Source organism: Aulostomus chinensis, chromosome 14 (genome assembly GCF_037954235.1).
Source record: "Aulostomus chinensis isolate RoL2024-O1b breed Wild chromosome 14, RoL_Achi_v1.0, whole genome shotgun sequence".
Taxonomy (NCBI): domain Eukaryota; kingdom Metazoa; phylum Chordata; class Actinopteri; order Syngnathiformes; family Aulostomidae; genus Aulostomus; species Aulostomus chinensis.
Genome location: NC_141333.1, coordinates 13474054 through 13490397, shown reverse-complemented (window position 1 = coordinate 13490397; position 16344 = coordinate 13474054). Strand labels below are relative to the sequence as shown.

Here is a 16344-nt window from a genome sequence, read left to right as displayed (position 1 = left end):
GTGGGAAAGTTAGGAGCCTTTTCCTCTTGATGTGCAGTGAGCTGAACTTGACAGTTATCCGTGGTTACACTCGTGCAAATTAAGAGGCACAATGGTTGCAACCATCGTCAGGCCTGCGCTTGGAAATACTGTATGTCCTCTCCTGTTCGCCTCTTCCGTTCTGTATCATTTTATGGTTTCATTTGCTTTGCATTTTCAAAGTTTTAGTAGAAAACACATCTCAGAGGAGAAAAATAAAACCTGCATTGCTCTGCACTTTCGTTGCTCATACTTCCTTCTCTTTTTGGCTTCTGTTTTATTTCCCTAAAACAGTGTTATCTTTTAACTGGGCTTTGCATTTACTTATTTGTCTTTTAGATTGTAGAATAACACACTCGTCTAATTTTGCACAAAGTCGCTAATCATTGTGACATCGTGCAAAGACACGAAAACCTACTGAGTGTTATTTGTGAAAGCTGATGTCATTGATGACTCAAATCCACATTACTGCCTTTCCCCATCTGCGGTGTCCATTTTCTGTCATCAAAGTGGCTTAAAAGAGTCTATAGTGACTTATTTTGCACACAAACTTACATAAAGCAGTTTGTCCAAAATAAAACTGTATATTTTTAGCTTTTATTTCCTCTACCTGTCCCCAACAATTGTCTGAAAGTAAAAAATTATAATGGAGTATAAATATACTTTCTCTTTTTTTAGAGTACCTCTAATCTTGTACTTTAAGACTTCAAAAATAATCAGAGCCTCTCCATCGCCTCCCATCTCCCTCGTTTTTGTTTTCTTGTCCTCTCTCTCTGGCCTGGAGTCTTTGGGGAGGTAATCCCCCATCCAGCAGCCCCTGATCCGATAGCCTACGACTCTCCCCTCCCTCCCTCTCTCCCCTCCCCTCCTGCTCCTTCTCCTCCCCTCTCTTCCTCTCTTCTCTGGGAGCTCCAGCTCCAGTGTGAGTGAGCTGCAGCTCCATAGTTCCATCTGGCCTCCCCACGGCGCTGCTCGTATGGCGGACTCCCCTCTTAACAACTCCTGGCCCTCCTTCTCCAAACTCTGGATGAAGAGATGGTCCTTCAAGAGAGGTACGGCACTTTTCTCAGGGCTCAGGTTCCTCGTCGGGAGTCAGGTTTTGCATCTATTGGATGGATTTAGAGGAAAGTCAAGAGTGGGGATTCTTGCTGCAGAGGCGTTGGGTTGGACGTGACTTGAGGAGGTTGAGTTAGCCGGTGACTTGCCTCACATCTCCTCTCCTCAAGTCAGTTAGGTTCTTGTCTACCAGTCTGACCTGATTGGGGTTTGCGGCGAGTGACAGTTGCACATATTAGATGAGAGTTTTGGTGAAAATTTCAGTGAGTCATTTCTCAACCTTGTGCGTTGTTTAAATATCAGATAGTTTTTTTGTGATTATTGATAAATAAAAAGCTGCCACTTGTAGCATTAATTGGCTACTTCAGAGTGGAAATTATTCTCGGCGTTCAATCCATTGAGAAAAAAGTGGAGCTTCATACAGAACACTGACATCCTTCTCTCATCCCCCACTGGATGACACACTGAGAAAGAATCGTCTCATGTTTTCGCACAGTCTTCAGAATATGATGTGTTACACATAAACAGAATGTGTAGGATGCTTTGGTGAGAGCTTGTGCAGCCCTGAGCTTTGAAACAGCATTCAGACGAGTTTCCGATCAAAGAAGCTCTGTGAGATGGCAGTTGTTTTGATGTACGCTTTGACCTCAGATCTAACAGCCCTGTGTTCTCACTTCACCTATACACCTGTCCTACACACACACACACACACACGCACACACACACAATACATACTTCATCCAAGTAATACAAAACATATATATATGAGTAATATCCATGAGCTGCGTGAGTCATTTTACTATTAATCTGAGGTATATGGAGATGCATTCATCCATGCATTCATGTGTATGTGTGTGTGTGTGTGTGTGTGTGTGTGTGTGTGTGTGTGTGTGTGTGTGTGTGTGTGTGTGTGTGTGTGTGTGATCAGAATGATTCGAGCCAGGAAGAGTTTTAACAGTATTGTCCATTTGTTCTTCATGTACATTGTATTTTTTCAGCTGATCATATCATAAGATGCCCAAGTTCCTCTTGTAAAACACGTGTAAGATCATCTTTCTGGAGAACTTGTGCCCTCATTTCCCTTTTGCAAGATCCTCACAATGTAACAAAACATCAACAGTGTTACACAACTCACGTGTGTAATTAGTGTGAGTAAAACAGCTAGACTGATGTTATTTCTCTGAAATGTCTATTTGAATAATCAAAAATGTATCCAAAATTGCCCTTTAGTTAAATCCTGTCTTCCTTATCTTCTTCCATGCAGCAATAAAGAATTGCAATCATAAACGCGCTATTTTGCAACACAGTTCACAAGCGTAGATTGAACTTATCAAGCTGAAGAGAAGTTATTTTACCACCAAAGATGGACCCTTTTCACAGGCACCGTTCTGAAATGTTACCACACATGAATCATCATCCTGTTCCTGCTGGCTGACTAGAATAACCGTCACACACAAACACAACAGGCCCATAATTAGTGTGATGAATTGTACTGGGGTTTTACATATCAAAATGTAGAAAAGGGCCTGTTAATAGGGACTGGTAAGTTAGCAAGCTAATATTACGCAAGCTAACATGTTTGCATGTCGGGAAAAAAAAAGTGTAATTTTGACAAAATAGCATCAATAATCAAGTTTTGGTTGAAGATGTTCAATTTCGTAAGATAGAATTGTTCTACAAATACCAGCAAATGTCAGTTTGTGCTTTCTTGAAGAGGTTTACTAGCATCAGCATTAGACTTGATGGGGGGGGGGGGGGGGTGAGCAACCAACCTGGTGTACTGTGTGTTTATCATATTACTGTACATAGTGAGACGAATGGCTATCTGGTGAGGGGGGCTGGAATTTAGGATCATGTCATCAGGTTTTGCCAAATCTTTATATAAATTACATTTATGTTATCAGAATTTTCCCCCAAAGGTTTGCACAGTTTATGCAACAATTTCTGTCCTGAACACACACAGAAAATGGTAAGTGGGTATCAGTGAGAACAGCAGATGAGGTAATTGTGAAACTAGCTACAACAGTAGATAGGAAAAAAATGTAACAATGACACCATTGATTATTTATCGCTTTCAAACAGAAAACATGATTCATTATTTGATTATAGTCATTCATTTCAAGAGCAGCCCATCCTTTGTTGAGTAGGAGCTAAACTATGGGGAAAACAGCTGTTTATGGCAGCACTGAAATAGTAATGGATATATACACACCTGAGCACGCACACACACACGCACACACACACACGCACACACACCAATATTTCATGCTAGTGTAATGTATTAGCCGATATGAGAAGGCAACCATAAAAGGCTGCAGCAGCTCTTCATGACAGCATCAAGCAGCTGCAGCAGCAGCAGAAGAGTCGACACCGACTGTCTAAGTTTACACTTAACACAAGTGGGATTTAGATGCAAACAAATTCTCCTTCCAGCAGGGATGTTGCCATCCCTCCTGCCTCAGCCGCTGATTTAGTAACACAGAAAAAAGATCCACTGTGTGTCTGTATGTTTGTTTACGTGAGAGCATCTTTGGCCGCACGCAGAGGAGGGGAGACTCTGCCCTCGGGGTGTAGCGGGATACGGTGCAGGCCTGCCTGCGCTTAATCTCACACGATTCACGATTATTTATGTGAGAAGCAACAATGCGGATTAATTGACACGAGCACTTGAGTCATTCATATAAATCAGACTCATGTTTTTTTTTATCACGTTAGTTGATTAGTGGTTGATTCATCTTTATCTTGTTCATGCTGAGAGATTCTGATAAGGTCACAAAATGACTGAGGCACATTAAACAACCGTCAGTCGCAGAATCTCGAATTAAAACAATCACAAATACCAAAATCATCAACTAGCTAGGAAACGAGTCACTGTCAGGTCAGAGTTGACTTGTGGGACCTTTTCAAACTGAATTTGTCCTGGGATGTCATTTGCCAACATGAGCTTTGAACTTAACTAACTTTTGGATCCCAAAACCCTTGTAGAAGAGAGCAAATCCACGGCACAGTTCGTCTTGCGGGGGATTATTTCTTATTTTGAAAACTGTTCAATAGTAATGTGGTTGCTGAAAGTCATATATTATTAGTTGTTGCTTTGTTTCATGAACAAAATGTGAAGTGTATTAAGTGTAACTGTTCCTCAGACAATTTAGCTCAACACATCTGTTCGAGTGCAGGACGCTCGTAGTTTTGTTGAGCGGCAGACTTGTGCGACAATGTTTAGATCTGCTACTCCAAGTAAAAACTTTTTTCCCTTTAATCAAATGCATTGTTTGTTCAACAAAATAAGTAAAGCGTAGTGTAGAAACTGGGAGTCATGGGTGTGTTCCTCAAGTGCAAGTGGTTTAATGATCATCCGCTTAACCTCTCATTGTCTTGAACCAAAAATCTCAAAAAAAAATTCACACCTAAAAAATAATTCTTGTACTTTATTTTGATTCCTCGCGTGGCTGGCACATTCATTAGGACTTAACATTGAACTTCGAAGTATTTTGTTGCTCACACAGGTTTTTGGTCTCATACAGTGCCAAAAATATAGTGTTCTGAATACCCGTAAAATCGGAGAGAATTTAGAAATCTTTAGTGAGTACGATAAAGCGCTTCAAGTTTGATTGGCCGCAGGTGCTGCCATCTAGTGGCAGAAGAAGTGCCAGTTTTTTTAATCTTAATATGATGTAACTACAACTGACCAAAACTGATAATTCAACATCAATAATATCTTTCAACATTCAACACATTCAATATTCAACATTGTCAGTGCTAAGTATTCACTAAGAGCTGGGTCTTAAACCTTCTGACTCAATCTACCCATGAGGACAAAGAGGAGAAGGGTCAGATTTAAGTGCCTAGGTGCTCCCTGAACAGTTGAGTCTTCAAATGTCTCTTCAAAGTAGAAAGACACTCTGCGGATCGTATGGAGTCGGGTAGTTCAGTCCACAATTTAGGGAACAACAGAGGAGAAGAGTCTGGCTCGAGATGTAGAGCCATGCTGGGCTGGAAGCACCAACTGTCACTCACAGACGGAGCGTCGCGGGCGAGAGGGCGTGTAGACCTGGTTGAGGGATTCCAGGTAGCCAGGAGCCGTTCTTGTCACTGTTTTGTAAGCCAGAAGAAGAGCTTTGAATATGATTCGTGCTGCCACTGGAAGCAGGTGAAGAGACATTAACAGTGGGGGGACATTTATTTAGTTTTGGGCAAGTTAAAGACCAGACATGCTGCTGAATTCTGGATCATCTGCAGAGGTTAAAATGTACACGCAGGGAGGCCTGTCAGGAGAGAGTTGCAGTAGTCATTGTGTGAAATCACAAGGGCCTCTACCAGAAGCTGTGTGGCTTGTGGTGTCAGGTTGGGTCTGATCCTCCTGATGTTATAGAGGGCATATAGACAAGACAGTGCAATTGAGGTCACATGTTCCTTAAAGGTCAGCTGGTCATCAATCATGACACCCAGATTTCTGGCAGAGTTTGTGGGCAGGAGTTGATTTAAATCAAGCAGAACACTGATCTGTGGTTGGACTGAGGGACACGCTGGAAAGACAAGGAGCTCAGTTTTGGACAGATTGAATTGAAGGTGGCGTTCCTTCATTCATAAGGACATATCAGCCAGACACACTGATATCTGAGGTGAGACAGTTGTGTCTTCAGGTGGAAAAGACAGGGAAAGCTGAGTGTCATCAGAATTGCCATCGTAGGAGAAGCCATGTGAGCAGATTATTGCACTGAGTGAGGTGGTGTATAAGGAGAAGAGTAGGGGACCAAGCTCTGACCCCTGGGGTACCCCTGTCGATCAGCCATTGCCACAACACTCTGAAGGATCCACCTGTGAGGTAGGACTTGAACCACAACAGGACAGATCCTGAGATGCCAGGCTTAGAAAGTGTGGAGAGGAGAATTTGATGGTTCACAGTGTCAAAGGCATTAGACAATTCCAGGTCTTGTCTCGTTAAAGTGTAGAAAACACTTAAGAGTTAATGCACTTCTGAAGGACTGACAGAAAAAAATGAAACGTAGTAAAATAAGGCCCAAAGAGAAAAACAAAACAACTTCCATCCATCTATTTTCTACACGCTTGTCCATTAAGAATTGCAGGGGCTGGAGCCTATCCCAGCTGACACTGGGTGAGAGGCGGGATTCACCCTGGACGGGTCACCAGTCCAGCTATTAGGGGTTCGGAATCTTGCTCAACAATGCTAGACGACGGCCACTCTACCTCCGAGCCATGCTGCCCTAAACAAAACAACTAATGAGCACAAAATAAAAGTCCAGAACTGAGTCCATGATCATGAAAAAGGGTTCAAACTGAAATTCATTCTGGTCCGGATGGGAGCCGAACACCATGTTTATGTTACATCCTACATGTACGTAAATGCCATGAGCAACGGTCCTCTGTTGGGTGTACTTGAAGAACTCCACAGTCGACCTCAGCTCTGCACAGCCGTTCACTGTCTTAGAACTCACTCTTAAGTTCACGTTCACAAACGTGTTCTGCTCTCATCAACCTTTTTCCAAGTGACAGCAGCAGGCAGCGGTTTTCAGAGAGACGCTCTAGAAACCCACTGTACCCTCCCTGCCCAACGCCAAACATCAGACTCAGAAAAGTTAATGACTGAGTGTGGAACATAGCCGAGCATTTAGCAGCTCAAGAGCCAGATATTTCCCCCAAAACCAGCTGGAGGGAGAGAGAATATTGGACCTGTGACGTTTGACAGTGATACTGTGGATTGGTGTTGTGTTGAGAGCTTTGTTACGACTCCTCAGTGGTTTTACTGTTTTCTGCTTCAGCTTCACACATTTATCACGAGTACCGTCAGTGGAAGCTGTTTAACAAAACATCTACAAAAGTTTAAAAAAAAAAGAAACGGACAGACTGCACTCACGGACGAATTGAGTCCGGCACCGTGGAGCCAGGCTGGCTTAGGCTAAGGCTCGGGTTCACGGGAGGTGGCCTCATGAAATGAGACTTATGTAAGCTGTCATAGCTGTAGCTCTCCTGCTCCTCACATGGGCATGTTGGGGCTGAAACCTTAACAGTGACCATGACACCCTCAGACGCCTCAACAGACCTTTCAGACACCACAAGACACACTCAGGTTTATTTTTCATTCATGTAAAATGCAAGAAATTTGACAATTTTACTCTTTAAAAACCTCAAGTATGTGCTGTCCACCTCTGTTGTTGCATGTGCGCATTACATGCCCTTCATAAAGCGTGTACTTACCATTGTACATGATATTATTTACCACAAGGCCTGTAAAGACAGAGTGAGGGATTAAACTCTAGCTCTCCACTGCCGACATGAGACTAATGCTGGCTCACCGAGCTGTTGCCAGTGGTGACGGTGGTTTGTGGCATCATGTGAATCAAGGAATCTGTTTATGCAATGGAAACATAAAGGAGCTTCCAGAGAGAGAGAGGCAAGTGAGACTCTCCTCCATCAGGCACAAAATCTGTTGGAATCAGCTCCCTGTCTTTGTCAAAGCTGTTGTTCTTTTTGAAAAACATAACTCTTGATCTTCCCACATCCATTTATTTTTTCAGCATCAGAGTGCAAACCATATAGTCAGTCCGGTGGTCATCCCAGTGACAAACAGCCTCACTCTACTGTAGGATCATCCTCCTCACTATCACCTGCCCCTATCACTGAGGATGTCTTCTTTGGGAGCACCACTAAGGACCTGGTAGAGCTCTATGTCTTCTTTTGATTTGATTATATTTATCTTATTGCCTCACTTCAGGCTTGGATCGCAGCTCCATTTTCTTCCCCTCTCACTAACCTCTCTGTTCTGGCTCTTCTGTCTTCTTGCCTCTCTGTTCAACCTTCAGGATACGTGTCTAGCTGTCAGTGGCGACAGCGGCCCCAGTGTGGAAGTGGACAGCAGCGTGGATGACCCGCTGGGCTGCGGTTCCTCTCTCAGGGACTCTGAGTACTTCAAAGACCTGGAGGGACAGTCTGACACCACAGCTCCTGAGAGTAAAAACCTTTCTGTTGGCTTGCTGGTGTCACTGAACACGAACACTCCTGCCATCCTCCAACCTGTACAGACGTCTCTAACTACACCCCAGCTTCAGGTCAACATCCCATCACCCCCTTCACATAAAGAGCCTGTAGAAGAACCTCATGGCAGCTTTGTGGTCACTCAGCTTAGTCCTAAATTATTACCTGGCTGTATCATTGACAACGACGACTCCTCCGGCCCGACAGTAGGCCTCAGTTTGACTATTAATCTGAATGGACTTTTGGGATCATTGGAAACGGCTAAAGCAAAAAACGGATCAGACGGGGACAAGGAGCAAACCACAATGGATGTGGATAAAGAGCCAGACCTGGACAGCTTTCCTATTTTAGTTAGATCGATGTCAACATCTCGAAGGCACAGCTGGGGGGTTCCAGTGTCCCCCATTACCCTGGGGAGGAGGTAAGTTCATGAACGTGCATCAAAATAATACAAGAAAAACAAAACAGAGAACAAGACGTGAATAAACTTGCTTGGTTATTGTTGTTCAGAGGTTTGGTTTGTTAATGATATGTGTGTTTCTGTGCTGTCAGACTAAGTCTGGACACCATGGCCATGGACAGCGACGGGGAGAGAGATGATCAAGAGGACACAGAGAATTTTCTCTTCCAGGCTTCCCAGCAGCAGAGCAGCAGCTGCACAGAGGAGGTGGATGGTGCCAGGCAGAGGGTGTCCTATTCTAGAGCCAGGGTCACCAGTATGGTAATTGACCCTTAAAAACCCCTGACGATGTTTCCTGTTTGGTATTGTTAGTCACTCTTGTGAAAGACAAAAATCAACAATGCAGTATTTTGTGTGTTTGAGAAGTGTCACTCAAACGAGACCCCGATCACAAGTGACAAGTGATCACAAGTGTAACCCTAACCCAATGTCAGCTGGGATAGACCCCCCCCCCCCCGAACCTTAACGGATAAGCGGTTTAGAAAACAGATGGATGGATGGATGGATGGATGTTTGGATAGGCCTCAAATTGCATGTGTCGGACAATGTAAGCCTCCACCTCCATCACCAATCAACAAATGGAGGTCGTGTGTCTCTGGTATTTTTCATTTTGTGGCTGAAAAGTTTGGAATCCTTGGTCTAGGATGGTGCGATTGACTTTGGAATAAACACGGCTGTCAACATGCAAACACTGACATGGCTGTTCTATGGGTTTTTAAAAGTTAGTATTTAGAGCTCTGTAACAAAGAACAACGTCTCTTTTTTTACTCCATTTGTGTGATTTGTTCACATGAATTAAAAAAGAAAGCAGAATACAAGCTGACATATCATTACAGGAATGAGCTTGATGCTTGGCCACACCTTCAACACTGGACTTAAAATAACAAAACCCACGTGACCATCTGCATGAAAATATTCCAAGAGCCCACAGTGACCAAAAGATGGCTAAATGTAAATTCCCAACTAAAAAAGTGAAGTAAAGTCATCATTATTTCAGCTGCGTGTTCATGTGTTTACTCTGCATTGATTTCAGGCTGCTGGTGTTCCCGGCAGACATCTGTACTCCCGCTCAGAGATCCTCGCCACAGACGAATACTCACGTGCAGCACACGTTTCTCGTGTAGTGCAAACGTCCAAAAGGGCTGCAAGAGCAGCAGGAGGTGGGTTTGAGTGCTTGTGCTTGTAGTATAGAACATGATAACTCATACGTTTGACACTCAGCAGGCAGCTTCGAAAGAGGCTTTTTCATCATATTTGGCTTTCTGTTCTGTAGCAGAGGAGTTCGACCCCGAGGAGAACTTACATTCTACGGAGGGCCACAGCCATATGTAAGTCTACACTACCATCAATTACGTAGGCTACAGGGCTCTTGGAGTATGCAGCGGAATTTTTTTTTTTCCAGAGGATGCTTCGGTCTGACTGACATGTCAGGCTTAATGATGCGTGAAAGAAAAGTAAAGAGACTCTTGAGGTTTGATTCCACAGGAGGTAATGGTTACTGTACCTGCAGCTGTTTAACGGCTCTGTACAGTAGTGCACATACTGTTCTCTGGCTGTAAATTGTTATAGTCTGGTACAGACATCTAACTCCCACATGACCGAGGGGCTTCCCCCATTCCCTACTGACATTTCTGCTCCATGTCATACATCTGCAACCTCCCCTCCTCCCATAGTCCTCTCTCCCTGCTCCTTAGATGGCCCCTTAATGTGTGTGTACACTATGTGTGTGTGTGTTTGTGTGATTGTGTGAATGCAGCAGAAAAAGGACGAGCCCTCTCTAAATCTAAGTTTGACACCCAGCAGTCTCGCCCTCTCCTCTCCTCTCCTCTCCTCTCCTCTCCTCTCCTCTCATCTCCTCTCCTCTCCTCCTCTCCTCTCAGCCTCTGTGTCTTGTTTGTCTTAGGCTGATGGTACAGAAAGTTCTGCAGGAGCTAAAGCTGTACCATGGGTAAGTAAACAGGAGAGATAGGTAGGCTTGCTCCTGTGTGATGAGGGGGAGGCACTGTGTGTGTGTGTGTGTGTGTGTGTGTGTGTGTGTGTGTGTCACTGTGTGTATGCATGTTTCTGGCATTTGTATGTGCCTGTTTGTGCACAGTATGGCAACGACTGGAAAGGGAAGATGGGAACTTTTTGCATAGGTTTAATGAAAATGAAATTATACTCCTCTTTTTCCTCGTCACTTTTCACTCATGGGTTCACTTTTTCAGCATGTTGTTTTAGATATTTTAGAATAATTCAGGTTTTTGGCTCTTCACTTTAAAATCCCATCGTTGTCTTCCACAGAGCGAAACAGAGGAACAACAAATCATATGCCAAAGATGTGGGAAATGTCACATGGTATGAGTTCCTCTCAAATGAGTAAGTTCTGTCCTAAATGTTGTTCCCTTATGATAGAATTTGTCCACAACTCTCGAAATGACATCAGATTTGTTGTTTCCTTCTGTTGGTAAAATCACCTCCTTCAGATTGTGGTTAAAATCAAAAGCATTCAAATACAAAATGTCAGAACAGTGTGCCTCCTTAATGAAGTGACATTACACTCAAATGCGTTCTTACTGTAATCGCTGCAGACTTCTTAGCCCTGAATTTAGCCTCACAGGTAAGAAGACGTCAATGTCACAAGAGGTACACGATAGATGTCAGGTGCCATCTGGCATTTTAAGTCTATAAGACTAAATTCAGGGGCTGAAAATACATTCCCTGTAAGAACAAATTTGTGCCTTAGGATATTTCTTGAATTAGGCCCAATGAAAGCGGCTGTTGGTGCCACATTAAAGCTGTTTAATGTATCAGCGTGAGACGACTCCATGTCCGTTTTGCTATTGCGCCATCATCACCATCGCTCCCACTGCCATTCAGACCTGCAGCTCCAAGTCGTCTCTCGACTGACTCGACTGTCATCTCTTCATTCCCAGAAACTTGTCTTGTGGTTGTGTCGCTTTTATCTGCCAGACCTTTTCCTGTCATGTATTTCTCCAGCTTTCCAAGAGGCTTTTTACAGTGAAGGAAACTGAAAACTTGTCTTTCAGTGCAGTTTCTACAAAGAAAAACACACATTTTGTAGGTGTTTCTCTGTCCTCCTTGTTAGTAGGCTTTTTTTCTGTCCTGAAAGATGCAATATACAACTTCCTGCAGTTATGTATTGTCAGGTTACAATAGATGATTGTATTCTGTATTATATTGTATTGTATACTATTATATTGTATACTGTATTATATTCTCCCACTCTTCTGCCAGGAATGAGGAAGAGGACGATCGCACTGAGAAGGTAGAGAAAGGAACCAAGGTGAAGAGAACCCTCAGCTCTCTGAGGAACAGGATGACCGGCTCCTTCAATAAAGACAAGGTAAACACTCGGTGCCTCATTGCCTCGGCTACAACAGCTTACACGACAATTAAAGCATTAAAATCTTGGAATGTATACACACACACACACACACACACACACACACTCACACACACACGCACCAAATCATCAACAGTAAACAGTTCACTGGTGTGCATGTTGCTGTGCAAACGACAAACTAATCTTCCTTCACAAACCCTGTTACATATCCAGCCTCTGACACACTCAGAAGGTGTCATGCTATCAAGGCAGATATGCAGTGAAAAGGAACATCCTGTACACAAACCTTCCTCTCCATTTGCTCCTTCTGATCCTCTGCAGGGTAAGAACCGAGAGAAAGAACAGCAGAAGGGAAAAGAGAAGGACAGGGAGGCTAAAGAGAAAGAGTGCAGCCGAAGCCACAGGCATGATTTGGTACCAGGCGCTTTCTCCAGCTGTGCCACCTGCTCACTGTGCAGCAAGACTTTGCAGAGAAAGCATGGCCTGCAGTGCATGAGTGAGTAACACCGCAGGCACAGGTGTACACACCCACACACCCACACACACACACACACACACACACACACACACACACACACACACACACACACACACACACACTCACACACACACACACACACACACACACTCACTCACTCACACTCACTCACTTTTGTTGTTGTCAGGCTGACACACACGCACAAGCCTATGTCTATTTATACTCATGCTACTGCACGCCTGCTCACTTACCCACTTAGTGTCGTACTGAGAGCCACCCACAAAATCAACTGTGAAGATCCCAATACTCGATCTGATATGAGCTGACATCTTTGTAATGTGGCAGAACATAAAACACCAAGTGTCATTCCTTTTTGAAATTAGATCCAAGCCATGAGGACATTATTGTTCGAAATACTCTTTTTTTTTTAACCCATGGGGACTTCTTCTAAGAAGAAAACGCTCCATCTCATTTCCTCAGATCTAAAAGAGCATTAGGACACGTGACCTATTTACGCTGACATCACCCGAAACTCTTCCTGCACTGTTGTTTTATTCTCTCATTCGTCGCTGTGGGTCCAAAGTATTGTGCAACTCAGTTTTGTTTAGATAGGATATCTAATGCATCAGCACAATCTTCTGACAGTTGTTATTGTGAACCTACAGCACGCCTTGACTTTGTTCCTCCAGCTTGTTCTATACTTCACTTTTCCTGCCACTTTTATGTGTTTGATGTGCTCTTGTGTGGAGGCAACCATGTCCATTCATGGAGCAGACCTGTGCAGGACATTTCAACGCTCTTCAGGTCCTCGTTCTGTCATTCTGGCGCCACGCCTATGCAGGTCAGCTGATAAGCCCTGCAATGCCTCCCGAAAGATGAGAAAAACTGTTGGCGTGGTGCAGGCAGGGCGGTGGGAAAGCTGTAGTCCAAGAATACCAGCTGCATGATCAACTGGTGAAAGCACTTGAAAATTGTTGAAGGGATATGATTTCATTGCAAAATAACTTTTAAGAAAGTTGAAAAGAACTTAAATGCTATTATTAATAACAATAATAATAATGATAACTTATTGATTTAATTGAACATGTGGCACCAAGGTTACACTAAAGTCAGCACAGAGGTCCAGTGGACTCGCATTAGGTGTACATCTTTATGTCGGATTATGGGAGCTAATTTTATTTACTCGATAAACTCATCACAGCGCATCGGTATTTGTAGCCAATTATAAATCACCCGCAATGAACCGCAAATAACAGAGACCAAGTAAAATGAGAGCAAAGTAAAGTAGATGCCTTCACGTTCATTCACCACACAGAGAATCAAGCACTACAGTAGAATATCATCTTTATCAAAATTCATCTTGAATCCAGAAATCATGTGGCTAAAGTATCAAAACACTGATTTTCCAAATGTGTAGACAGTTGCTCTGATGTGATATATACGTTCTCTCTCAATAGACTCCATAAATCTGCTCTCACGCATATTTCCTCCATCATGATACAGCCATGTCTGCTCAACTGTTTCTGCCTCCCATCTGTTGATGTTATTGTCATAAACCATGCGGTCCTTCAGTGGAGAATCCTCCTCAGAGAGACTCAAGTCTCTCAGCAGAAGGGACTCAGCTGGCTACAGGGAGCTCTATTGTTTCAGTCTCCATTTCCAACAAAGAGGAAGGAAAGAGAACCCTTCTAGTTCCATATGATTTTATGCCCTATTTCAAGAAGTAAAGGAAAAGAAGAGGCAGTTGGTCATCCTTCATTATGTCATGGCTGTAAGCTAATACGATTCTTTGCTCCCCTTGTTCAGGGGAAGACAAATCTATAATAAGCTCAGAACATTTATAAATCCCGCAGCCTGGCAGTGGAGATGTAAGCTATGATTGTTTGCAATAGTGTGCTTATTAAACAAAGTTGTTCTGGCATATTTGACAAGGCACAGTTCACCACACATGAATCCAGCTGCTTATTTTTGGCATTAAACAAAAACTAATAAGACAATGTCTCTAAATTGGTCTCTGAGACATTTTCCCATTCATCCTAGTTTAGAGCGATTTAATGGCAATTACTTCATTTTGGAACGAGTGTGTTGTTGGTGCACACTCACTCACACACACACACACACGCACACGCACACACACACGCACACACACAGGCGTGAGAAAACAAGTGAGTGTCCCTTTAATTTGAAGCAGCTCTGTGGGGATTCAGGCGAGAATCAGCCTGTGGAATGCGTGGTTTGTATGCCAAAGATTGTTCCCAGTGGAGAGTAGGACACAAAACTGGACAAAAACAAGAATGTGGGATACTTGTTGCTATCGATTTCAGTGGCCGAACTGATTTATTTAGTTTACAGGCACACCGCTTTTCCTCTCGGATGCAGCTGAATCAGCTGAACCCGGATCTCGCTGGAACGGTAAGGGACGGCTACTGTAGCGGCGGTCTCAAGCGGGATCAGGTGGATAACTCCCGTTGTTTCGTTCAATGGACTTTTCAGATACCCTGGCCGTTAGCTAGCCTGCTAAATGCTAATTATTATTATTATTATTATTATTCATTATTATTATCGCTGCTTCTCCTCCTTCTAGAAGTGTGTTGTGTGAAATACCTCTCTAAGGTTTCTCCCGCATTTACTTCTTTCACCAAACTGGTTCAAATAAACCAGTCATAATGCAACTTGTAGCAGGCTAACTACTAGCCACTAAAGGCTAGCAAGTTAGCCTGCCTCTATTTGGATAACAAGGACATATAGATTTAATTATCTTCAGGGGGCAATGTTATATACGAACACACAACAAATAATCGTCTTCTTGCCTGAATTTTTCCCTTCGGTTGAAACTTTTTTGTAATATCATGTGCATGACGCTCAACAGGTGATTGCTAACAATGTTAGCTCGATGTGCTATATATAATCCGTTTATATGATCTCAAACTCTGATCTCGAGCCTCTAAAATGAGAGCAAATTCAGAGGCTAGTAGAAGCATGATTGGATATCTCTTTAAATTTATTCTAACTCTGTATCATTTGAGATTTCCAGCGAAAGTAAGTCATCTTCCAGTGCATTCCTCCCTGCGTGCCCACCTCCATTATAATTGGCTCAGATGCTCAGACCATTTGGGATTATGAAACTGTACAATCTTCAGTGTGATCAGTGATTTTTTTTTTTTTTTTGCGTGTCAAATTCTTGTCATTCCTGAGTGGAGCAGGTGATGCCCTCCTCTCTACTTAGGCAGGCAGCAGGACCGGCCTGGGCTGAGAGGGGACCATGTTCAGCCTGGTCTCCTCTTAGTTCTGACTGGGGTGGGCTACCTGACCAGGTCACATGGTGCTAATTGTGCTTGGCAGGTCTGCCAGAACATAACAACCCAGTCCACTGACTCTGGGTCTCACCTTGTGTATGCATCACTGCTTTTCCAGCGTGCCTAACTCTGCATGTTGCTTTTTTTCTCTTTTTTTTTCCAACATGTAGCAACTTAATGTCACATCATTTGATTTATGTCACATCTTTCAATTCCCTGAGTGACCTGATCAGTGGATGAGCAATGAGAGCACCTGATATGTAGGGCATTTATTCAGCTCTAGCTGTGTCTCTGCGTTAGCTTTCCCCTAACCTGCTGTCTTTTAATGTGTATCACCACCCACTTTTTGGGGAGGCAAATTTCAAAGGTGGAGATGGTTTTCTTTACCAAGTAAACAGCGCTCCCTGTCCCAGTTCCTCCTGTTTCAATAGATGATGTCATCGGTTGGCTGGCTGCTTAGCCTGAAGTGTTGATGTTTTTGATCCCATATTGTCTCTGGGTTTAAGACTGACCTCTTCCATGCACATGAGCACACACTGGAAGTAAGTGATGTCAGGTTTGATCAGAGAAAATGACACCTTCAAGCCTGCTGTTGTGTATTAGTGTTTTACGTCCCTTTGTGGTAGCAGGCTTTTTCATGTTAATTCTTTTCCTGGAAACCAGAGAAAATATGAGACTTAATGCTGTCCAAGAAAGT

The 16344-nt window shown here is 43.4% G+C and overlaps 1 protein-coding gene across 2 annotated transcripts in view; it reads left to right on the top strand.

Moving 5' to 3' along the window:
• The first annotated feature begins 866 nt into the window (after positions 1-866).
• The window catches only part of arhgef18b (rho/rac guanine nucleotide exchange factor (GEF) 18b), a 41694-nt gene continuing 26216 nt past the window's right edge, over positions 867-16344 (top strand). Inside the window, exons 1-9 of one of the 2 annotated variants that reach the window (XM_086224107.1) lie at positions 867-1070; positions 7611-7750; positions 7896-8488; positions 8620-8788; positions 9561-9687; positions 9801-9855; positions 10811-10885; positions 11765-11873; positions 12195-12369. In XM_086224107.1, the coding sequence (XP_086080233.1) occupies positions 995-1070; positions 7611-7750; positions 7896-8488; positions 8620-8788; positions 9561-9687; positions 9801-9855; positions 10811-10885; positions 11765-11873; positions 12195-12369 (1519 nt within the window). In that variant the 5' untranslated portion in view covers positions 867-994. The remainder of the gene's footprint in view (positions 1071-7610; positions 7751-7895; positions 8489-8619; positions 8789-9560; positions 9688-9800; positions 9856-10810; positions 10886-11764; positions 11874-12194; positions 12370-16344) is intronic. The other variant, XM_086224106.1, reaches the window with a different exon arrangement.